Here is a 26,999-nt window from a genome sequence, read left to right on the forward strand (position 1 = left end):
GCACTACACTATACTATACACTATACAACACAATACTATACATTCATGTGCACTATACTATACTATACTATACATTTATATATACTATACTATACATTCAAATGTACTACACTGTACTATACTATACTATACACTATACTATACATTCATATGCACTACACTATACTTTACTATACACTATACAACACTATACTATACATTCATATGCACTATACTATACTATACTATACTATACACTATACAACACTATACTATACATTCATATGCACTACACTCTACTATACTATACAAAACTATACTATACATTCGTATTCACTACACTATACTATACTATACACTATACAACAGAATACTATACATTCATATGCACTATACTATACTATACTATACATTCATGTGCACTATACTATACTATACTATACTATACATTTATATATACTATACTATACTATACATTCATATGTACTACACTATACTATACTATACACTATACAACACTATACTATACATTCATATGCACTACACTATACTTTACTGGAGAGAAGGGGAATAAAATTCAGTAGGAGTAAGACAGAGTACATGTGTGTGAATGAGAGGGAGGGCAGTGGTTCAGGTACCTGGGGTCAACAGTGAAAAGTAATGGAGAGTGTGTTAGAGAAGTGAAGAAAAGAGTGCAAGCAGGGTGGAGTGGGTGGAGAAGAGTGATAGCAGGAGTGATTTGTGATAGAAGAGTATCTGCAAGAGTGAAAGGGAAAGTTTATAGGACTGTGGTGAGACGTGATGTTATATGGTTTAGAGACAGTGGCATTAAGTAAAAGACAGGAGGTGGAGCTGGAGGTAGCAGAGCTCAAGATGTTGAGGTTTTCGTTGGGAATGACGACGATGGACAGGATTAGAAATGAGTTTATTAGAGGGACAGCACATGTAGGACATTTTGGAGACAAGGTGATGAAGGTGAGATTAAGATGGTTTGGACATGTGCAGAGGAGGGACATGGGGTACATCAGTAGGAGAATGTTGAGGATGGAGCCACCAGGAAGGAGGAAAAGAGGAAGACCAAAAAAGAGGTTTATGGATGTGGTGAGGGAAGACATGCAGGTGGTTGGGGTGAAAGAGGCAGATGTACAGGGGGGTATGGAGACGGATGATCTGCTGTGGCGACCCCTAATAGGAGAAGCCAAAAGAAAAAGAAAAAGAAGAACATGGAAATTGTTTCCACTGTGTGATGAAGAAAGGTTTCTCTTATCTCAATTGCACATGATCAGAATGTTGCAGAAATAAGACATGCCCCTGTTTTGTGTTATAGCGTTTGCAGTGTGGCCAGTTTTGGTGAAAACTATACAGAACTCGAAATCGAAGCTTTACATTTAAATCGGGCTAATCAAAATGACAGACTTTGCTTTTTAAACCTTTTTATGGTTTATAATTATGAGCAAGCTTCATCTGGTCAATTGAGGGGTGTGTGTGTGGGGGGGGGGGGGTGTCAGACTGAAGTGTGTTCTAGTATAATTGAGTATAATTAAGATTTTAGATGAATATTAAACTCTACTAACATCAAAGAAAACACTGTGTGCTAAACATCATCTTTCATCTGCAAGTGTTTAGAATATAGCCAGAGTAGCTTTATAATTAGGCCCTTCTGCAGGACATCAGACTTCCTTGTTAAAGACATTTATGTGGCACTTACATTAAAGGGTTCATGTGAACATGTGAATGAAGAGCATGTGTATGTTGTAAAACCAAATGAAATTTAGTGCATATTCTCTCAGTATAAAAAAAAAAGATCTTTTTTATTAAGTAAAAATCCAATAGTAGAAAAAATACATTATGATTTTTTTTTTTTACAAAATAAAAAACAGAAAGATGAAAGGCCATTATATCTGTAAAAACAATAACGAGAATCTAGCAGGTTTCTTCTCTGATCAAGTGCAGACTAAATTAAACTTGTTCTATAGGAAAATATTGCAGAACATTGCAATTTATCAGGAATGATTACTCTAGTAGTGGTGTTTTTTTAATTCAGACGGAAAATCTTAAATTCTTCCAGCTTGTGTTCCTTATTTTGTAGTGGGCTGGGTAGCAGGTCTGGATCCTCACCAATCTCTGCAATCAACTCTTGTGATGTGGTGTCTGTAGTACCAGTTCTGTGCAGGTCCACCTGCATGCCTTTGGGACACTCATCATTGTAGGTCTTGACGTAGCTTTCAACAGACCAACCTCGGAATTCCTCCGGCTCACTGCACACCAGGCCTGTGTGTTCCACTGCAGTGTGGTGCTTCAGCCAGTAGATCAGGTAGTGAATATTATAATCACAAGTCCAGGGGTTGCCAACTAGAGACAGTGTCCTGAGGTAGTAAAGGTCTTCCAGAACACCATAATTAAAGTAGTGCAGACTGTTGTTAGAGAGGTCCAACTCTCTCAAGTGCAACAGTCCAGCAAATGCAGCTGTGAAAATAGAAAGAGAGAATGGTTGGATTTGAATTCTAAATATTAAGGTTTTAAACTAAATAACAAGAATTCTAAAAATAAGGAAACTAGTTTATTTATCCAGATATTAAAGGTTAACAGTATTTAATCTTTGGGTGAGAGGCAGGGTTTAGCCTTCATAGCTTCATTTGACTTAATTCATATTAAATTTTTTCAATGATTTCTGATTGCAATTCATAGTACCAAATACAGGTAGTCCCTAAGTTACAATGATTCAACTTACGATTTTAAGATCTTATGATTGCGATAACTACAAAAACATTTAAAAAATATTAAATTTTTTTTACATGGAATTAAAATTTTCCTGTGATACTTGGGATGTTGGGATGCTGCTAGGATGTAGGTATTGCCTTACTTGATGCCTTCAAGCCTAAACTTGATGTTTCAAAGCCTAATTTCCTTCTCTCATTTTTAGCGGCATTGCCAGACACTGAAACAGAGCACGTTCGGCTCCATGTGTTCGCAGCCACATACATATATACTGTATAGTTTATACATTACAGTACTGTAAATTGCTCTGTTTTGCTCAATTATGTACTGCAATTTCTTATTTTTTAACAAATTACAGTAAACTACCCCGTACTGATCATCATTCTATAAGACTCCTGGATAGGCTAGGACATGTCTCGACTTACGATATTTTCAAGTTACTGTGGTGTCATTCTAACACATCTCCATCGTAAGTCAGGGACCACCTGGATAGCTTTTGATATAGCCTCTAGGGCTTTTTCCCATTGGTTATCCTGAACACTACCAACACTACCACAGCATGCTCATGGCTATTAAAAAAATGACCATCTATATTGTCTATAGTCTATAGTCTAGTTTTGAAAGATTCTATCAAAAATCCATTGTGATTTTGTTAATTAATTTCAAGGTATTGAACATTGTTCCATCTGTTTTTAATGCCCCTCCATGAGTACATTCATTCTATTGTGTTTGTAAGTGTTTTTACATTTAAATAATGCTCGCATTTTCAAACTTGTGAAATTAACCTTTTTAATTAACTTTTTCCTTTGAGTCATAATTATTAAAATAACATTTTTTTTAATTACATATATAAATGTCATCTATGACTACATAAAATTTATTAATTAACTTTCAGTTATTTAAACACAATTAAATGTTCATCCCATGAGATGTTTTTTTACTTTGTTTTTTGTTTTGTTTTTTGTAACAATTTTTCTTTTGGTTATGATTGGAATTCTGATTCTGCCATCCGAAATAATTAATTATTATAAATTCCTGGATTATAAATAAAACCAACTGGCAGACCCACAGTACCAATCATTTCCCACAGGAATTCCTACATGTCTGCTGGGTCTGTCCAACAGGTCTGCCAATTTGTTTAGGAAAATAAAATAACACCATGTTAGGGGCACATTTCAAAGTCTGGATCGCTTACTCTGTGTGTCAATATTTAGCTTGGATTGTGTTTCTGTGCCTGGAGACTGATTCATACATGTTGGATGTCTAAAAACAAATCCATTTCCAGAGAAATTGCCATCCCAGTTGTTTATATGACCAAGGTCTATTTTTTAAATATTGAACTAATTTAACAGCTGGGTTAACAGCATGATACAAAAAAACATCTGAGCCTCCTTCAGAAACAGTCACATGATTAATTTATTCGGAAAATAACCTGTATTTATTTACTTAAATATTTATTTTATTTAATTATGGAATCTTTATTAGCTTATGCTTACTCAGCTTTAGAGGATTATATATATATATATACAGTGAGGAAAATAAGTATTTGACACCCTGCTATTTTGCAAGTTCTCCCACTTAGAAATCATGGAGGGGTCTGAAATTGTCATCGTAGGTGCATGTCCACTGTGAGAGACATAATCTAAAAAAAAAAATCCAGAAATCACAATATATGATTTTTAAACTATTTATTTGTATGATACAGCTGCAAATAAGTATTTGAACACCTGTCTATCAGCTAGAATTCTGACCCTCAAAGACCTGTTAGTCTGCCTTTAAAATCTCCACCTCCACTACATTTATTATCCTAAATTAGATGCACCTGTTTGAGGTCGTTAGCTGCATAAAGACACCTGTCCACCCCATACAATCAGTAAGAATCCAACTACTAACATGGCCAAGACCAAAGAGCTGTCCAAAACAATAGAGACAAAATTGTACACCTCCACAAGGCTGGAAAGGGCTACGGGGAAATTGCCAAGCAGCTTGGTGAAAAAAGGTCCACTGTTGGAGCAATCATTAGAAAATGGAAGAAGCTAAACATGACTGTCAATTTCCCTCAGACTGGGGCTCCATGCAAGATCTCACCTCGTGGGGTCTCAATGATCCTAAGGAAGGTGAGAAATCAGCCCAGAACTACACGGGAGGAGCTGGTCAATGACCTGAAAAGAGCTGGGACCACCGTTTCCAAGGTTACTGTTGGTAATACACTAAGACGTCATGGTTTAAAATCATGCATGGCACGTGAGGTTCCCCTGCTTAAACCAGCACATGTCCAGGCACGTCTTAAGTTTGCCACTGACCATTTGGATGATCCAGAGGAGTCATGGGAGAAAGTCATGTGGTCAGATGAGACCAAAATAGAACTTTTGGGTCATAATTCCACTAAACGTGTTTGGAGGAAAAAGAATGATGAGAACCATCCAAAGAACACCATCCCTACTGTGAAGCATGGGGGTGATAGCATCATGCTTTTGGGGTGTTTATCTGCACATGGGACAGGGCACTGTATTAAGGAGAGGATGACCGGGCCATGTATTGCGAGATTTTGGGGAACAACCTCCTTCCCTTAGTTAGAGCATTGAAGATGGGTCGAGGCTGGGTCTTCCAACATGACAATGACCCGAAGCACACAGCCAGGATAACCAAGGAGTGGCTCTGTAAGAAGCATATCAAGGTTCTGGCATGGCCTAGCCAGTCTCCAGACATAAACCCAATAGAGAATCTTTGGAGGGAGCTCAAACTCCGTGTTTCTTAGCGACAGGCCAGAAACCTGACTGATCTAGAGAAGATCTGTGTGGAGGAGTGGGCCAAAATCCCTCCTGCAGTGTGTGCAAACCTGGTGAAAAACTACAGGAAACGTTTGACCTCTGTAATTGCAAAAAAAGGCTACTGTACCAAATATTAACATTGACTTTCTCAGGTGTTCAAATACTTATTTGCAGCTGTATCATACAAATAAATAGTTAAAAAATCATACATTGTGATTTCTGGAATTCTTTTTTTTTAGATTATGTCTCTCACAGTGGACAAGCACCTACGATGACAATTTCAGACCCCTCCATGATTTCTAAGTGGGAGAACTTGCAAAATAGCAGGGTGTTCAAATACTTATTTTCCTCACTGTATATAAATAAATGTTGGGTTAAGAATAATTTTCTAGTGTAAGTTATTTTAGTTATCCTATAGAAGTTATAGTATATAAAGTTTCTTGGAAGCTCTTAGTTGGAGGAGCAGTTCCCTAAGGAACATGGAGGAGATGCAGATGAGGGTGTGCTAGTTAAGCTAAAACAGAGGGGATTTAGAACTGCACTCCTATTAATTCACCTGGGGAATCTCCACTCATTGCCCCAAAAAAATGAACTAAAAATGAACGGACTGCTTCTTCACAATGGAACTAACAAAGACTTTTTCATTTTACTGAAACTTGGCTCAGTCACTCTATCCAGACAGTAGATTACTTCTTTTGGGCTTTACAACACCATGTATAAGCAGGCCAGGAACCTGCTGACAAAGAAAATCAGAATAGCCAAAAGAAGCGACTCTGAAAAGCTGAAAAACAGGTTTTTGGCTAACGATCCAGCATGTGTGTGGAAAGGCCTGCAAGACATCAAGACATCAACTACAGGAAACCACCCCTCCCCACTGAAGCAAAGACTTGGCTGACAACCTCAACACCTTCTACTGCAGGTTTGAGACTAATATCTTCACACCTCTCATATACTCAGACCACTGTCTGCCCAATCACACCTCTGGAAACCCCCTAACAACTCCTTCCAGCACTAAGTTTGCGCTCACGATTTGTAAAGAAGATGTGAAGCTCATTTTACCCCCTGCTATCTGTCAGTGGTTCACCAGCAGAAACAACAGGTGAGCTGGGCCTCTAGTTTTTGGACAGTCAGCACTCACGCACGCACGCACGCACGCACACACACACACACACACACACACACACACACACACACACACACACACACACACACACACACACATGCATGATACTTATTAGTTAGAAAGTGACCAATAGTTTGTAACCAGTTTTTTATATATAGATTGATTTCTCCTCACCAAACTTTTTCTCAAGTGCATTCTCTTAGCACTTAAGTAAATTAATAATTTGCTGTCTGTCTGAATAAAAAAATTAGAAGTGAACTATATGAACCAAATTTTATTTTATAGCATGATATTTTTTCATTGCATTGTACTGTATTGACTGTACTGCATGGTATTGAATCGAATTCGGATCGTACTGCATTATAATGGGGTGAATCGTATTACATTGTATCAGTAGTGTCAGAGAACCACCAGATACAGTGGTACATTGACCTACGAGTGCATTAATGTACGAGTTCTCCGAGGTACAAACGTCACTCAGTCGATTTTTTGCTTTGTTACGCAAGCAAAAACTTGAGGTACGAGCTCAAGACGCCATTGCTAGATGGCGAAGCGAAGCAAGAAAGCGAAGATTGTGACGAAAATTAAGATAAGCAAAGAAGAAAAACGAGTTTTCCCCCCTCCTCCGCTTATCTCTGCCTCTACAACCCCCCCCAACAGCGTTTTCGTTAGCTCAAGTCGTCTCATCTCCAAGGTAAATACACTGCATAAAACCTTATTATATCTTTACATACTCTTTCTATTATGTTTTTATACAAGATTTGTTATTTAGAAATGTATTTTCCTAATTTAATAACATGAAACATAAAAAACAGTGTGGCATTTTGAGGGTTGGAACGGATTAATGCCATTAAGTATTTTCAATATGGAAACTTGATTTGATGTGCGAGCAAATTGAGATACGAGCTCGTCCACGGAACGAATTAAACTCGTAGGTCAAGGTAGCACTGTACGCCTCACTCCTGCACTCAACACTCTCGTTTAGCCTCCCAATCCCACTAAACACCCACAGCTGTCCTGCTCCCACTAATCACCTACACCTGTTCCCCATTTACATTCACCTTTAAAAGGCCCCCATTTCCCCTCACTTACCGTGCAATCTACAGGTTACTCCATAGATCATTACGTACTACTGCTCTGTGTGTTTCCATGTTCCTGGCTCCGCTTTGCTGGAAGCACTCAGCTAAGTGTATCTTTGCTAATAAAAAACATTCTGTATCACTCCTGGTTTCTGACACTTGGTCTATCTGTGACAGGTAGCTTCTTCTATATATTTCTTTATATATATATATATATATATATATATATATATATATATATATATATATATATATATATATATATATATATATATATATATATATTGATTAGCTGATTAGCTAGCAGAATCTCTTGGAGGTTGTCACTTCCCTTCCCTGATTCTACAGTAAGCAACATTTTCAGGAGTGGAAAACATTCAAAACTGTTTTTCAAGTGTGCACCCAAAAAGCTTGTGCATCTCTCATTCTGGTGAGGCATTTTTCTCCCCCCTTTTTCCTCACCACTGCTCCCGAAAACAGAGAACATTTCCTAATGGAAATTACAGACAGATAGCACAGCCCAACACAGCACAAACACCTTATACCAATTGTAAAGCATGGTGGTGGAGGGATGATGAATTAGGCCCGCTTTGCAGCCACAGAACCTGGGCAACATGCAGTCACTGAGAAGAACATGAATTCCACTGTGTACAAAAGTATTTAAGAGTCAATTATAAGGCCATCTGTCTGAGAGCTGAAGCTTAGCTGAAACTGGGTCATGCAACCGAACACCAGCAAATCTACAACAGATTGGCTGAGAAAGTAAATCACAGTGTTGCAGTGGTCCAGTCAAAGTCCAGACTCTTAATGTTCTTTGTGTGCTTGTCACACCAGCAAACCTAATAGTGAAGGTGACAGAGACGTACCCCAGCTGAAGAATTATAATGGGGTATTATAATATTATAATAATGTTTATATTACACTATCATGTTTATCTGTTTGCCAATAATTCAAGCAAATTATTCTTTTACAAACTCCTAGCAATTAATTATTATGGGGGATTCCAGAACTTTACTCTGCACTAAACCATTGGCTTAAAGGGAATTCCTGACTTAAAAATCCTGGGAAAGTTCCACTGCCTCACCTGTGTCTATGCTCCTCAGACCGTTGCTGCTTAGGTTCAACAGCTTTAAGTCTTTGATGTTTACGAATTCTTTAGGTTTCAGCTCCGTTATGTTGTTAAAAGCAAGATCCATTTTCACAGTGTTTTCTGGGATATCAGGTGGCACCACCTTCAGCCCTGGGAAAGAGAGAATATGATTATTAAAAAAATTACTTTAAAAAGTGAATCTACAACAGAGAAAATGCAGCACAGAAACCCGATATATGTGCAATGGAGAGCTGATCATCATGTACATGTTGTCAAATAGTTTCAACATTTTTGAAGGTTGAGCTCGTCATCTTCCAGTAATATTCTTCCGTTCTTGAAGTGTGTGTTGCTCAAAACACCTCGAACGATTTGCTGCAGCATCACTGTATTTAATTTCAAACATCTCTGTGGCAGATTTGCCCAGTTTCACTCAGAATTAAAGTTTTGCTTTTTGTTCTAACCTGCTGTTCATGATGCGATTTAAGACATGGTAACACCATTAATAGAACCTTTAATAGAACCATTAATCTTGACACGTTTTGATTCCACCTAGTACTTATGCACCTATACCAAAATATACAATATATAAAAGGTGTGACTAAAATTAACTGCATCGGTGGCTATATTCACTTTTGTATTTATATTCAGATCTAAACCTTTCAGCATGGCTCAAACCAGGCAGTTTTATTTTATTAATTTAAATATAAGCCCTACACATATGCTATTAGAACTTCAAAAACACTGGAAATGCAGCAACGCTGTGGAAATGTCATTGGTCTGGCATTCTGGCTCTGGTGGTAATTACCCTAGTGACAACAAAACACACTTATGTACATGCATAGTCAAGTATATTTTGGGTTTGTTTTGTAAATACAGCTAAAATAATCCTTTCTATATTTTCAAAAAAAAGCAGCGGAGGGAAGTAACGAAGTACAAATACTTTTACTTCACTATTTATTTTTTGGACAACATTTTACTTTCACTCGTTACATTTTTACACAAACATTTGTACTTTCTACTTCTTACATTTTCAAAACAGGAAGTTTTAATCTATTTGGTGAAATGTCAATATTTTTTCTTCTCATTGCACCATTTTCAGCACATCAACGGACTTCCTGTCATTGCACAGCTTTTTCAATCCACTGGTGTATCATTTCCTGGCTCTCACACACCACAGATGTAGACTAGTAGATGTAGACAAAGCAAACAATCAGCAGAAGGCAACAAGAAGTATGGGGTTAATGTGGATGAGACAGAGGGAGTCAGTGATGTAAACATGACTGAGAACAGAGACATCCATGATCACATGATCATCATCATCTTTTCTCTGTTTGTGTTCTATATGGTGGCTGTTCAGCCTGGATACATTCATTAAAGAACAAAATGTTTAATTCGTTTTGTATTCATATATTAATTAAGCCTGTCAAAATGCTAATTAATTCTAACAGCACTGGTTTTTATTATTGCGTGATTAATGCAGCACACATTTCTGTTTAACCACTTTTATAAAAAAAAAATAAAAAAATAAATATAAAAGAGGTGAAATTAAAACCTTCAGTGCAACACACGTTTATTAACAATGTCCTTTTTTTTATTTAGATGAATAAACTCCACCGAACATATTTTTTTTACTGATGTGGAAAATCTCAAACCCACCATTACACACACATCTGACAATTAACCCTCTGGTGTCGACAAACGCGCCGGCGCTTTTTGTGCCATTTTTTCCTTACAATGAACTTTAATCTTTTTTAGTTGTACAGATAAGAGCAATACATCACTCGAATCTGTAAAGTGTCTACTTTTATTTGTATACACTCATAATAACAAAACTCTGTGCTTTTGAGAAATAAAGAAAATAGACAGGGTGCACTTTCTTCCATCTCTGTCATCTCTCTTCACAGACACACAAATAAAACACCCTGGATCTCATTAAATATTTGCCTTAAAGACATAAGTATATGTATAGAAAGCTCGAAACGTTACATTTTAAATAAACCAATTCACATTGAATACAAATAGGTAGTAGTAATGGTTACTTTTTATTTAAGTACATGTCAGAGCCAAAACTTCATTACTTCATTTACTAAAAAAGTGTAGTCAGTACTTTAACTTTTAGAACATTAAAATTTAAAACATGAGTACCTGTACTTCTACTTAAAAGAAGGATGTGTGTACCCTTGCCACCTCTGTCAAAAAGTGTATATTGAAGCAATGCTTTGATACTTCAGTATGCTATTAAGATTTTATAAGGAATAAATGTATGCATTACATATTAAGAGACCATACACAAAATTACTTCGTTGATGGGAAGATCAGATCATTTTAGTGACTCGGTTCTTTGAATCTTGTGTCATCAAAAATAATGAATCTTTTTTTTTTTGAGTCATTTAGTTTATTTCGTTCCTTTGATCAGAAAAAAAATTAAAAACAAAATGTGAAATTTTTAATAAGCAGATCCCAACACATCTACAAACACTTTAACTATAGTTCCAATAATGAAAATAAGACAAATTAGAGTAGCTTCACCTCTCACATCTTCTGGTCCATGTCGTTAGTTCTTTTGCCACGTGACTTCCATAATTATTATAACAATAATGTCAAGCTTTGGACTAAAAAACCCTGCTCTATTGCATTGTTTACTGTCTATGGGAGTCACATGACAAAATAACGAATGACTTGGACCAGAGGACTCTTGAGAATCAACTACTTTAATTATGTTTCCTGTTTAAATGCATTGCACAGAGTCTATGGAAGTCTCGTGGTAAAAGAAAGAACAAGTCAGGTGATAAAAAAAATGGAGATTTTGTGATGCTTTGCTCATGTGCGTCCAGTGAAAAATAAACAAATCACCCATTTGTGCTGGCCCGTTCTTTTGAGTCACATTAAAGACTCGTTTAAAATGAACAAATCATGTAAAAGACTTTTACACAATTCCATTACCAATTCCGATTGGAAGTCTGGATGAACCGAGATGGCGAGCCTAGCCCAGCAAGACTGGTAGATGATCTTTAACGGAGTGGCCAGTCGTTGATATGTCACCAAAGAAATCTTGATTTACGTCGAGCGTGCCAGTTAAGGCATTATTCACATACAGTTGTGTTACAAAAAGTGCACTTGAGGACAAGGAATTTAACGTTCACTTAAATTCACATGTTCATGGAACTCTGGATCAACATTCCACATTCACTTAAGGAACAAATTGAACATTTAAAGTGGAAATTTACTTTATGTTTATTATTTAAAAGAGCTCTTCCTTTTATTGTTTCATCATTATTGTGTCAATATTGTTTATGGCGGCATTTATTTTGCACTGTTGTAAGGAGGGAAATAAAATTGTCGGCTGTTCAACTCAACTGGAGCTTCTCTTGTGAATTAGCCTAACTTACCTCTCATTTAACCTAGGTAGATGTTAGCATCTTCTTTCTACTGCCATGGGATCAATGCCATAGGCGCTACACAAAACTTGGCGAGCCAGCCAGAAGATGATTCCTTTGTAGTAGAGCTCTTTGTTGAGTGGAAGTGCATTTTGTTACCGTGTTTTTGAATCACTCAATTTGTGAAAAGAGTTAAATAGAACATGGATACAATCGAATCCAATTTTAAAGTGCCAAATTCATTTTTAGTGAGTGGCTTGACTGCTGATAAGTTAGACAATTAAGTTTTTGAGTACTTAGCTATGTTCGGTTCTAAGTTAACTCATTCTTATTTAGCTGAATTGCAGGATATTGCTAAACAAAGAGGCACCAACTGTCAGAAAATTCTAAAAGATGAGTTAGCTGGAATAGAGGGGTCCAGTAAAAGACACTACACAACCAAACCAGATGTGACAGTAGCTAGAAAAAAGCCTAACAGCGACATAGACCCCTTGAACAACTCACCACTCCTGTTGTTCAAAAGGTAGTTGTTCAGCATGTCATCAAAAACAGTGAATTGTCTCCCTATTACTATGGCCATGGTAAACTTGAAAAAAACTGGAAAAAATCCATGCCACACATAGAATCTGATTATGACACATGGCATAGCAATGTTGAATTCCACCTTACGGATGACACCCTGTCTGCCAGACACATTGTAAGGAAAATAGTTGAAAGCCTCCTTCCACCTGCTACTAATGTTGTAAAGCATTTTGGGTCTAATGCAACCCCCAAAGATTATATAAGTCTGCTTGACTCAGCATATGGCATTGTTGATGATGGAGATGAGCTCTCTGCTAAATTCCAGAATAGCAATCAAAATACAGGTGCAGATAGTGCTAAATAAAGTAATTAGTAAAGGAGTTATTGTTGGCAGGGATTTAAAACAGCAGCTAATTAAGAAGTTTTGCAGAGGTTGCTGGGACAACAGTTTGATTACCAATCTCCAGCTTGAGCAGAATGAAGCAACACTTGGGCCCTTCTAAAAATAAAGCCCAGGCATGTTCTCTAACAATGAAGGATTATGTCACCAATGATATAGACATAGCAATTGCTGCAGATGCAACATCCTCTGCCAGTACACACAAGCTGGAAAAACAACTTACCCAGCTGCAATCTTAGGTGGCTTCTCTGAAACTCCAACCAGACCCCTGCTAAGAAAGCAAGACCTAAAGCTAACGTCTCTACTAAAGAAAACACCTTGTGCTCATATTGCTTCATCTTGCAATAATGAGCCAAACTACGATTTGGTTGAAATTAAGCGCTATGAGTTTAAACTAAAAAAAAAAAAATAGGCCTGGGAAAACAGGCCTAAAATGTTTTTTAGTTTAAACATGATTTAAACTAAAATCAGTTCCTGAGAAGGGACTTTCAGAAACTGAAATTAAGAATCAATGTCCCAAGACCAAAACACAGTTTTAAGCATCCATCAATTCTCAAAAAAGAAAGCACGAGATGACATTGCCTAAAGGGCTAGTAGTACAAAAGTGTACTGCTAATATCATTGTGTCAGGAGTCACAGTAATTTTCTCCTCGACACTGGGTCCCAAGTGACTACCATATCGTCATACTTTAATAACAGCAAATTGCAAAATCACCCCATTCAACCTATAGATGGACTAAATGTTGAACGTGCTAATAGTCAAAGGTTCCATACTTGGTATATGTTTCCCTTGTCCTTAGATTTCCACAGATCTATATCGAAATAGAGCCTGAAATTTCTACTTTGGTGTTAGTAGTTTCAGACGTGCGCAGTGACTTGCCAGTACTCATTGGAACAAATGTCTTGGATGTCTTATATGAAGAGCATTGTCAGGGCAAAAAAACAAATGACTTGTCATCTGTCTATGGTTATAGGCAAATTCTTCATACACTTAAGCTCAGAAAAAAATTGAGCTCAACCGGAAGAGTCTTGATGAAATTTTAAGAGCAAAGTGTGGCAAGTGCTACCTGCTCAAAGTAAAATCCCTCTTGACTGCTATGTCAAGGCTTGTACATTTGGCGAGTGCACAATTGTAGAACAACCAACAGCATCAGCTCTTCCTGGTGGAATCCTTGTATCGAGCTGTCTTGTGGGTTTGCCTAAGCAACAACCCCATAAATTACCAGTGTGGGTTAGAAACGAATCTGAGCATGACAAATTCCCCAGATTCCTTTAAATCCTTCAAAGTACATATATAACCATCTGTATATTATATTCATAGTACATATCTGTCACGCTGCGAGTTATGGAGGCGAAGCCGGAATCAAAGCAGGCGTGTTTATTAAACAAAACGGCAGAGCCAACACAAAAACACCAGAGAAAGCGGGATAAGCCGGCAAACGGCAGTCTTTAGGAAATATCCACGGTGATGGATGGAGAGAGCGCAGCGACGGAGAAGCGGCGGTAATCCGAGGTGCGTTGGGGAAGGAACCAGCCACCGTGGAGAGAACGAGGCATCCGGGTAGAGAAGGAGCGTAGCGGGAGACGCGGACGCGAAGAGACACACCACCATGAACCTGCACAGATGCACATGCACGTACAATAACGGACAGCGTGCGTATGTGAGTGTGGGGTTTATATAGGTGGTGTGAAGCTGAGCTCTCCTGGAGGCCCTCGGCAGAGGGGAGCTAGCCTGGAGACCCGGGAGCGAAGCTGAGCTCTCCTGGAGGCCTTCGAGCGGAGGGGAGCACTCACAGAGGTCCTGGGAAAGAGCCGAGCCCTCCCGGAGGCCCTGGGAAGGAGCGGAACCCTCACAGAGGTCCTGGGAAGGAGCGGAGCTCTCCTCATGACACTGGGGCGGAACGGAGCACTCCTCAGGACACTGGAGCGGAGCGGAGCTCACGGGCTCGCTCGGAGGCGGAGAAAAGCTCCCTGGGAGAACCTGGAGCAGAGTGAAGCTCTCTTGAGGCACCGAGAGCAGAGCTGAGCCCTCTTGAGGGAACTGGAGCGGAGCTGAGCCCTCTTGAGGGACCTGGAGCGAGGAGGGGCTCCCTTGAGGAGCCTGGAGCGGGGCGGAGCTCTCTGGAGGAGCCTGGAGCGGGGCGGAGCTCTCTGGAGGAGCTCGGAGCGAGGCTGAGCTCTCTGCGGAGACCAGGAGCGGAGCCGAGCTCTCTGCGGAGACCAGGAGCGGAGCCGAGCTCTTCGGGAGGTCCTGGGGCGGAGCCGCGCTTTCCGGGGGGTCCTGGGGCGGAGCGGACCTCCGAGCCGAGGTGCGATTCGCGCCGGGACCACGGCGTTAGTCCGATCATGTCCTTTTTCTTTCTTTTTCCCCCCTTTTTTTTTTTTTTTTTTTTTGTTGCGCCCCCCTTTTTCTGTCCTTATTCCTTTTCGAGGTCCGTTATTCTGTCACGCTGCGAGTTATGGAGGCGAAGCCGGAATCAAAGCAGGCGTGTTTATTAAACAAAACGGCAGAGCCAACACAAAAACACCAGAGAAAGCGGGATAAGCCGGCAAACGGCAGTCTTTAGGAAATATCCACGGTGATGGATGGAGAGAGCGCAGCGACGGAGAAGCGGCGGTAATCCAAGGTGCGTTGGGGAAGGAACCAGCCACCGTGGAGAGAACAAGGCGTCCGGGTAGAGAAGGTGCGTAGCGGGAGACGCGGACGCGAAGAGACACAAGGCAGAAAGGCAACATATTGCTCCGGATAGTGCTTTAACTTTACAAAACCATTTGCTGGTCAGTGGACAACGCCTGCCAATAATCTTTTGAGTTAATCATTGAAAAGCTTACTTCTGCTCCTGTGCTCGGATTTGCTAATCCAAAATGACCATATGTTCTCCGCACGGACGCCAGTAACTTAGGGTTAGGGGTTGTCCTCTATCAAGTGCAAAATGATGAAATGCATGTTATTGTATTATTATCCAGCTCACAAGCTGGAATTTCTTGCCTTGAATTGGTCTATTATATTGAACTCTATTGCAGAGAAATTTCAAGACTATCTCTATGGAAACACATTTACAGCTGTCACTGATAACAACCCGTTGACATTCCTTCTAAAGTCAGCCAAACTGGATGCTACCACTTATCGCTGGTTGGCTGCACTTTCCACATTTAATTTTAAGATCAAATACCGTTATGCTGCCCTTGCAATGCGATCTCTTGAGCAAAGCTAGACAGCCAGTGAACATTCAAAAGTCCTCCAATAAACACACAAGGCTTGACTTTTCTTGTATTTTACTGAAGCTGTTTCCTCTTGTTGTTTTGTTTTGTAAAACTGAACATTACAAAATAAGAATATAAATCAGTACACAAAACATGAACATATGCTTACATATAACTATGCAAAATTACTGTGCTTACATATTACTGCAAAATTCCTATCAAAGTGTAAAACAAGCACTGAAGCCTACTGAATACAAGAAATCTAGCCTACAGTATGAAAACACAGTTCACCTACAAGCCACAAAGCAATTAAAAAACAAAGCTAGCTACAGCTGTACTACTAGCTAACAGAGCACATGTTTTACAAAACATAAAAGCGTTTCTAACATGACATTCCTAGTCTCCAAGGCAGAAGCGTATCAGAAATAAATTCAGCAACATGAATCCAGCACTGACTTTCTTGCCTGAAAGATTTCTACTGAAGAGAGTGCTTCACTAAATTATTAACTCTGACCAGTAGACGCCAGCACACAGCATGAACTCCTGAAATTTAACCTAATGTATTTAATGTTTTAACTTTTTCAACGAATAACTTATTTAACCCATTCACTTAACTTTAAAGACAGCACAACCGTGCTGAAAAAAGCTATCAGGATGCAGATAAGAGCAGGGGTCAGGATCTCTGCTACATCACAGGCTGCCCTGATGGAGCTGGGATGTTTCACATAGCATGAGTATCCAAGTTGGTACATACCATACTTTGGTAGATTCAGGTGCATAAGGATGTGGGTGCATAAGGATGTGGATGACTACTCCGACAGCATATTGTTGAGGTTAGTACTCGGCTCACCCACCCACTAAAGTTGTGTAGGTTGAGTGCTATGTGGGGAGAGCTTTTCCAAAGCCATCAATGTCAGCTTTGTGTCAGGAACACACACACCCCAAATACTATTGCACCCATTATTATTATTAATTAAGATCCCCTTTAAAAGAATTGGGATCGACCTCATCAGGCAATTAGAATGAACGGCATGAGGCCATTTTTTTTAGTATTGTTTGGGTGGACAATGCAGTGCAATACCTTGAAACAGTGACTATGCAATATTTCAGCACAAAGTGTAGCAGAGGTACTCTGTTGTATTATCACCGAAGTGAGGATCCCAAAAGAGATACTGATTTTGCAGCTGAAACCGAAGGTGTGGCAGGGGGTATGGATAAGCACCAGTTTGTGAAAAAGAAGGTGGAGCCAGAGGAAGTAAAAAAAATTGTTTTGAGAATTACATTTCTAATCTGAGAAATGCTCCAAACAATAATAATAATAATTTTAATGGAAAATGTAATTATTTTATACAGCAAATTTATAAATGTGTCATCAAACATTTCAAGATTTTCTTGTAATTCTTGCAGGGTTTACATGTGCATTTACATACAGTCTATCATCCATTCTCGTGTATTATCCTAGACAGATATAGTCTGTGTCTTCACCTACTGTCTTGTTACATGGAGACATGAGAGTATCCTAAGCTGAGGATCAAACTGGACACCAGAAGTGAAATGCTTTCCAACAGGCTAACCATAGATGGAAAATCTTTCGCAGTAATTGCTCAAGGCTCTGGAACAGTTTGGTTGACATTGGTGGACCCTAAAAGCTTTTATATTCTAAAAATACTTTCTGTAATAGAGCTAAAAGTGTTCTGTTTTGTACAGTGTGTGTAAAGTAGAAGTGGTAGATACAAATGAGGCAAGTGATGATCATAAAATTCTCCCTTTGTTTATTTTATGAGTATTTTTGGCTTTGTGTGTCTTCAAACACAGTCTGTAAATGTCATCTTGTCCAACAAACCTGCCTAGGATTGCTAATGGCTTATTCCCTTAAATAAACTGGTACAAATTTTAGACAGCACATTTTATATTAAAACTTTAATGGTCATGTGAAACTCATCACTCATCTCGCAATCTAAGGGAAATGTCATCAGGACCTGAGCATGGGGGCAGAAGAATCAGTAACACATTAAACAGACACAGCACATGTTTTCAATCTGATCCCCCTCTTTACCAGAATGTCTGTTTTATAGCTTAAGTGGCTTCATAGTCAGTAAGAAGCTTTGCAGTCTTAATAGCTTAAAGTCAACTAAACAAATGTTTTCGGATTACTGGTAATCTTAACCAATAATCCTAAAGTTTCTCTATTCTCCTTAATCATGAATCATATGCATTTCATAGAGTGCTATGTTTAGTTTTAGTGTGTATTGTAACACCTAATGTTATTTCAGCTCAAGCAAAAAGCTGAAACTGAAAAAAAGAATACAATATTACTTTGTCTGTTACTGCATTATTCTTTCAGGAATTGATGTGGTGGATTTTATGTTTTGTGCTGAGAAATAAAATCCCAAGCCAGCCATCTATTCGATGGTTCAGGACATAATGAGATCATGGAGAGACTTTCCCCCCCTCTGCTGCAGTGTTGACTCAGCTTTTCTGAAGTAAGCAGAGAAAGCCCAGACCCTTCTGTTGTTCATTTGACAGCTCTTACTCCATAAAGACAAGCTCCTGCTGCCAAAGGTATAAGCCACCAAGTGCTGGTCTGTTGCTCTTTATGGTCATATTTCAGTACAGTAATACAGCTGGTATGAGGGACTTTGAACTTATGAGCACACACCATGTACAATGCTGCTAAAATTTACTTTTTGTAATTTAACTTACAACATTTTTTAATCAAGAAAAGCAATTTGTTTTCTGGCTAAACATTTCACAGGCTTTGAAAGTAATTTTTTTTACTGAATACTATGGTATTAAAGTAAGTCTTTAATCATGGCTTAAATATATTAGAAACAGTCCTCTTGATTTCAGTGAAACAGACACAGAAGAGACAGTGTGTGTGCTCTGTTTCAGCTTTGATACAAAACATCTCAGGGGTTGCCAATTGGATTCAGGTCTGGGGAACGTGTGGCAAAGTCAATGGCATCAATGCCTTCGTCATCCAATCTCACCCCGAGCCCCTAGTGACTTCTCACTATTCAAACCAGAGAATCCGTGACTTAGTTGTTGGCAGCATAAAGCAACAGGGAGCCACTAATTTTTGCAGCTCATTATAATCCAAAGGCATGAATGAAAACACAGTAACAGTTTTTCTCACTTGCTTTGCATTTCTCATTCTTAATCATTCTTCATAAGTGCATTTCTCAAAACAGTTTGCACAAACAGCACACCAGAATTTCCTTCAGAAGCCTGGGCTTTTCTCAAAATCCTTAGTTCTTCTCTCAAAAGAACATCCCATTGCCATCAATATAACAAGTCCTTTTGTCATTGTTTACAAACAAGATCATCAAAATGTTTCTACATGTTGTCAGTGTGATGGAGCACGGTTTCAGTATTTCCTGATCTAAACTACAGTTTGGATTACAATGACTGAAAATGTACAAGGCCGAATTACTTCTGTTCAGCATCTATGAATTTCAACAGCACAAATGTACACATTACTGTATGTGAGATATTGATTGTAAGAGAGCAAACAGGATTCACACTTTTACTGTACTGTACAAGTGTTCGTTCATTTCCTGGTTCTTCATCTAATTTCAGAAGTTGTAATTCTGTGTTTTGTTGTTTGTCACCAATTGAAGGTTTAAAAGATTCACATGATCATTGGTTGATCTGATGCCGTTCACTTGCCTTCATTAGTGACATTCAACATTCATCTGTACAATTCATCAATTCAAGACACATATAGAAAAAAGTTACACATTATGACAACTGGTTTAACCATTTTGCATTCAATGACTTATGCAATAAACTGATGCTGAGATGTTTTGGGGGTTAGAACTATTCAGGTGAAACCAGTATAATATATTTAGATCAACACAACATAAACAATTGATAATGTAGGAAACAGCAGACGCTTGTACACAAGTGACAACATGATGTAAATGGTGAGTTCTCCACACTCTATGAGGTAAAGTTTGGTGTTCCTCAAGGATCTGTCTTAGGCCCACTGCTTTTCTCTTTATATATGCTGCCTCTTGGTGAAATCATTCATAAACATGGGATTCGCTTTCATTGCTATGCTGACACACAGCTGTATATTTCAGCAAAGCCAGATGAGAGAGATCAGCTTAACACTGTTGAGGAGTGTGTAAAGGACATTAGACAGTGGATGCTTGATAACTTCCTTCTGCTCAACTCAGATAAGATGGAAGTACTTTTACTAGGACCACATGCAGCTAGAAGTAAACTTTCTGATTACGTAGCATCTCTGGATGGTGTTTCTGTTTCAGCGTGTACGGCTGTCAAAGACCTTGGTGTGATTATTGACCCGAGTCTTTCCTTTGAGGCTCACGTGAATAATATCACCAGGATCTCCTTCTTTCACCTTAGAAATATTGCTAAAATTAGAAATATGATGTCGTTACAGTATGCAGAAAAACTAGTTCATGCTTTTGTTACTTCTGGATTAGACTACTGTAACGCTTGACTGTCTGGGTGTGCGAGTAGGTGCATAAATAAGCTTCAGTTAGTTCAGAATGCAGCATCAAGAGTCCTCACTGGATCTAGAAAATATGACCACATCACCCCTGTTTTAATCAGTCTACACTGCTCCCAATTACATCTTACACTAATTATAAAATACTACTACTGACGTATAAAGCACTAAACGGTCTCGCACCGCAGTATCTGAGTGAACTTCTGTACCAGTATGATCCTCCACGCCTACTTAGATCAAAAGGTGCTGGCTATCTGTTGGTTCCTCAAATAATGAAGACTACAGCAGGGGGCAGATCTTTCTCTTATAAAGCCCCACAGTTATGGAACAGCCTTCCAACCAGTGTTCAGGACTCAGACACAGTCTCAGTGTTTAAGTCGAGGTTGAAAACGTATTTATTCAGTCAATCCTTTAATCAGTAAATTTTTTTTCTTAGGTAAAGGTTCAGATCTGGAGGGATCATGGATACAGAGTGTTTGGTGAACTGGGATATTTGTATGCTGTCGTCCCCTCACATTCACACGTTCACTCGGGTTTGTTGATGGTGGTGTGGTGGGTCGTCTCTTATCCCAGAGATCCCTCATGTCTGTGATACCTTCTGGTTCTCCCTTTTAGTTATGCTGCCATAGCGAGTCTTGCCGGAGTCCAAAGTGCACAGTGACATTAACTTTCATACACCAATAGGGACACTTAATAATCCATATCCTTCTCTTCCCGTCTCTCTCTCTCTCTCTCTCTCTCTCTCTCTCTCTCTCTCTCTCTCTCTCTCTCTCTCGTTCGCTCTCTCTCTCTCTCTCTCTCTCTCTCTCTGTCGAGTTAAACATGCTCCTGAGGCTCCAGTGACCACTGTTCCTGCCCCTCTCCCCTCCGTGGATCTTCACACTTCTGTGCAGCTTGGGACGGCACCACATTATCTGTGTAAAGCTGCTTTGAGACAATATTCATTGTTAAAAGCGCTACACAAATAAAAATGAATTGAATTGAATTGAATGTGGACGTTGAACGAGTAGTTTTGAGAATTTGCTACAAAGCAACTGAGAAAAACTGTAATGGCACGTTTTTAATGGCTGGACATGCTTATTTTTGGTGTGCAAAAGTCAGTCTGCATTTATTATCCAGATGCAGCATTTTAATCATATTCTTATGTATCCTTATGATTCATAAGTCCCAGCACAAGGACGGATAAATGTATTATTAGATCATTAGCAGTCCAGGAGTTATATATTAATATATTTCAGACCTGCAAGCAAAACTTTCACGTTAGGTGACTTATCACAGAAAAACTTGCTATAGAACCAGTTTTCTTATTTAGATGGACTATCACTAGTGGTTCGAGCGGTGCTAATGGAACCAACACGAGAATTAAAGCAGCTTGCTTTGGAGACCAAAGATCCCAAAGTCACATTATAACATACAGTCAAGTTTTCCCACATATGAAGAAAAATGTCTGCAGTCAATTTTCAGAAGTGTTTTCTGTGTAAAAGATTGTTTTCAGCCAACATACGCCTTGTGTTTTTGGTTGCTAAGCCATGTGTGTAAATTATATTAGTCAACCCTTACATTACAGAACAATAATCACCACCACCTTCCAGCCTACAACATAGTAATGTTCACAGTTTTTCTCAGTTGCAATTGTCTGCCAGTTTTCATAATGTGTGAAGCTTAAATTTCTTTTAAACTTTTATTTGTAAATGTATCTTGAATTGATGAATTGTACAGATGAATCTTGAATGTTCATTCCTTTACATCAGGAAATACTGAAACTGTGTGCTGTCATACTGACAACATGACTAAACATTTTAATGATTTTGTTTGTAAACAATGACAAAAGGACTTGTTATTCTTTTGAGAGATGAACTAAGGCTTTTGAGTAAAGTACAGACTTGTGTTGTGCTGTTTGTACAAATTGTTTTAAGGATGCACTTGTCATTTATGCACTTGTTTTAATATTTGCACTGGTATGCAAATATTAAGAATTATTTGAGAATTGCTCCAAAGCAAATAAAAAAAACTGTTAAATACTGCTTAAATACAACCATCGAAGTTAGTTGGTTGTTCTAGCGTACACAGTAGCATATAAATAAGATGCATTTTATAAACAATGAGTAACAAAATCTTCACATAAAATAAAAAAAACTGTATTTGTAAATTGGTATTTGTAGATAGATAGATAGATAGATAGATAGATAGATAGATAGATAGATAGATAGATAGATAGATAGATAGATAGATAGATAGATAGATAGATAGATAGATAGATAGATGAAGTAATTCAGTTAAAATTTCTGCCTAATGTAATAAAAAGGATAAATATTATTTTAAATATATATTTTGCTTCTCTTATTTCACTCGCTTTGGTCAAATACAGTGTTCCGAGATTCTGTTATTTCTGAATATTGGCTTCTGTTATAACTTTCCTTCTAATTTTATACTATTCTTTTAAACAGTATATTAAATAACTAGTTTGTGGTTTAAAACATGTTGACGAATCCACAACTGAATCTATAGAAATTGGATTTTTCATTTGACCAGAATTAAACCAAACCATTGGACACTAAACAAGCAAACTTTAACCCAGTTAAAACTTAAAAATAATATCATTTGTGCTGTTCTCACCTCTGCCCCTGCAGTCAACCAGTGGTTTCGGAGAATCTTGAGTGTAGCACAGCAGTGAGGTTTCAGAATGATCTCTTGGTAGAAGAAATTGCGACTGCATGCGTGGTGAGCACAGCAACCTGGGATTCATGTTCTTTAGCTTCTGCCCCCACAAATCTGTGGGTTCTTCACATTTTGCAAAGTTACCCATGTAGCGGTTGCTTGGCACCTGCAGGAAGCGGACAAGGCTGTCCAGCTGGCAGTTGCATGTCCATGGATTGTCATGAAGGCGCAGGTGTCTAAGTCGGGGCATGGGTATGAGCATGGCTTCAGAAACAAATTGGAGCTGGTTGTGCTGTAGAAGTAGGGTGGTGAGCTTACTGAGCCCACTGAAAGCACCTTCCTCAATTAGTGAAATTTCATTCAGCTGCAAATCCAAAGTAAACAGGTTATGAAAATGACTGAAGGTCTTATCTCGGAGTACATTTATTCTGTTCTGTGCCAGCAAAAGGTGGTCGATATCCTCTGGCCAACCGAGCAGGACAGCAGTCAATTGACAGTCCTGGCAGTCAAGATACTTATCCCCATTTTCTACATACTCTTTGCAGCCACCTGGAAAATGTATAACAGAGTTCAACTTGTTTCTGCGCTGAGATCTTTCTTGTCGTTGTTTCTTTCCGCTCCTTGCCCCAGCCACTAAACACACCAGAACCAACAGCGGCAAAACAGTGACGAGTCGCATAGTGAGCGTTATTCCTGGATCAGCTCAGACCTTTTGGGAACTTCACTTCTGTCCGAATGAACAGTTGCAGTCGTCGTCCCTGGCAGAAACAAAAGTCTACTTACACACAAAGAAAAAAATTGCTTTAAAAGAAATGATACTGAAAAGTAAATAACGTTAAAACATTTAAGTGTTGATATGAAATGAGAAAATAATCTTTAATGTGTTTAAAACACACACACCTTCCTCCCATTCCACAACCAGGTCAGTGTTTAATACTGACTCTCATACATGTGCTCCTTATCATTTATTTATAAATATGAATACTTGAACGAATAAATGAATGAATTTTAAATACGCTTATTAATAAAACCAATAAATTGATAAAAATGCAAATTTGTGAATTCTGATTCAAAAATTTATAGGAAAGAATTACACCTTCAAATTCACTGAAAACAGAAAACCTTCAAACATCAAGTTTATCATTTAATACAGTGACTAATAGGGGTGTAACTGTATATGTATTATTCTCGGTTCAGTACACACGTGTACCAAATGCAATCCTTTTTTTTAGATGCGGAACAGATTATACCTGGGTTCCCTCACGGACCTAGGAAGTGGCAGACCGCAAGTTTATTTAGTCTCCGCCTCGCACCTTCGCACTAAACTTGAAAACATACACAACAATGCCAGAGATATAAAAAAATAAATAAATAAACTAAAGTTAGCGCAGTGTTACTGTGGCAACTCACTCAATATAAATAAAATTAGTTTTAATGCTAAAGAATCAATAGTCCAGCTTCAAGAATTTCTATGAAAAGAAAAACCTGACAATTCCACATATCGAGGAAGTGAATGAATGAAGGATGGAAGGAATTAAGACATTCTGGAATAAGCAGAACAGTTAACTAGATCATATATTTGGAAAATAAAACTGTCTTTGGCTTCTCCCATTAGGGGGCGCCACAGCGGATCATCCGTATTAATGGTCCGCATGTTTGATTTGGCACATGTTTTTACGCTGGATGCCCTTCCTAACACAACCCTCCCCATTTATCCGGGCTTGGGACCGGCACTGAGATTTACCTGACTTGTTTAACGAATTAAAATATTAAATGTAAAACACACACACATCTGTATTACCTAAATGGGGTAATGTAAACTATTATTTAAACAATTACATTTGTGCCAATTTAATTGATTACTCAATTCACTCAATATAATAAAAAGTGTATTGCATTAATTGTTAAATTGTTTAAAAAATGTAAACTGTCTAAATGTGGATGATCACAAATTTTAATAATAATAAACTGCATTAATAAAAAATTACAAGCAATTTTATGTTTTGCATTTCTTCCCCCGAAACTGTACCGGAATTGAACTGAACCGTGACTTAAAACCAGAGATTCTTACTGAACTGTGAATTTTGTGTATCCTTACACCCCTAATGACTGATGATCTTTCCACTGTTTCCTGCTGCATGGCGTTTGTGCAGACTTTACCAATGTTTAATTACCAATTGCCCCAAATATATTTTCTGTTGTCCTTTAGATAAAATAGAAATAGTTTTAAGGTCAGATCATGATGGATAAAAACTTAACTGCTCAAACCAATTCACCAATCAGATTTCAATCAGTGTCTGTCTCATAAATATTATTGTATTAATAGATCAGTGTGCTGAGAGTCACATAAGAGTCTTTTCACATAAACTGAGATGATTAAATCAAGTGACAAAAATTATAATAGGAACATTATATTCATAATAAACCCTAGTACAGTACTTTGGATACTTTTGTACTTTTACTTAAGTGAAAGTACAAAAGGAGCATTTTTACTGGAGTGATATTTAACTGAGTGGATCTGTACTTTAACTCCACTACATGGTTTGTGTACTTTGTCCACCATGTCAAAAATCATTTTGAGGTCAAAATAACAGTAAACAATTTCTTAAATTAAATAATTTCAGCTACTAAAAGAATGATTGCTATGCTGTTCCTAATGTGTGCTATTTTGAAATGTCACCATATGTGTCACCATGTGCTGTATGACATAAAATAAGATTTTTGGTACAGATCAGGTAAAGTCATAAAGAATAAAAATGCTTCTGTACCACAAATACAAATAAGCAATAATCAATAAAGTTATAGAATTTTAAAACTTCAGGTAAGATGGTAATAGCAGCAAATACAGATGGCAATCAGTTCAGCACAGATAATTTAATTAACATACAACCAAACTGTAGCACTGGATTGTGTGTAGAACTTTCTCTTGCTACAGACTCTATGCAGCTGTTCCTCCACCACTGACGACTTGTATCGCACACTGCACATGCTTTGTGTTGGAAATGCTATAAAATTACGTCTGTAAGCCAGGCTGATGGGTGATCCAGTTGGAAATCACCATAAACTGGTGAAAATTAGCCAATTAACTGAATGAGTTCCTCTAGCTGTTTTCTTTTTGTAATAATTAATTTTCAGAGCTTTTGTTTGTATAGTTGGAGATGTGAGATTGGACCAGGGGTTTGATTCTGGGCCTTTAAAATGCCCAAGCTTTAGGGTATTTATGAAATTTGTTAAACCACTCATTAAATACACTATATGGACAGATGTTTGTGGGGGCCTGACCGTAAAACTGGTATGTGCTTCTTTTTGACACTTTTTCTTTATTTTCTGTTTTAAAAACATCTACTCTTCCAGGAAGATGTTCCACTGGATTTTGTGGAGATTTGTGCGCGATTCATTCAGCCACAAGGGTTCTGATGTAGGTGTGGAGTCCTGGACTGCAGTCAGCATTCACATCGATCCCAAAGCTGTTCAATAGGGTTGGAGCTCTACAGCTGGAGATCTTACAGTCCAACATGTATCTACATGGAGCTGGCACAGGGGTGCATTGTCATGCTGGAACAGGTTTGGGTCTCCTATTTCAAGAGCAGGGAAAATGTAA

At 38.3% G+C, this 26,999-nt stretch overlaps 1 protein-coding gene across 1 annotated transcript; it reads right to left on the reverse strand.

Moving 5' to 3' along the window:
• Positions 1-1,763: 1,763 nt before the first annotated feature.
• Positions 1,764-24,077, reverse strand: lrrc17 (leucine rich repeat containing 17; the record flags this gene model as incomplete). Its single annotated transcript, XM_083546440.1, has 3 exons — positions 1,764-2,445; positions 8,755-8,910; positions 23,357-24,077. 3 exons carry the CDS (start codon positions 24,075-24,077, stop codon positions 2,015-2,017), a joined length of 1,308 nt encoding a protein of 435 aa, XP_083402566.1. The 3' UTR covers positions 1,764-2,014.
• Positions 24,078-26,999: the final 2,922 nt, after the last annotated feature.

This window comes from Silurus aristotelis (genome assembly GCF_946808225.1).
Source record: "Silurus aristotelis genome assembly, chromosome: 7".
NCBI lineage: Eukaryota > Metazoa > Chordata > Actinopteri > Siluriformes > Siluridae > Silurus > Silurus aristotelis.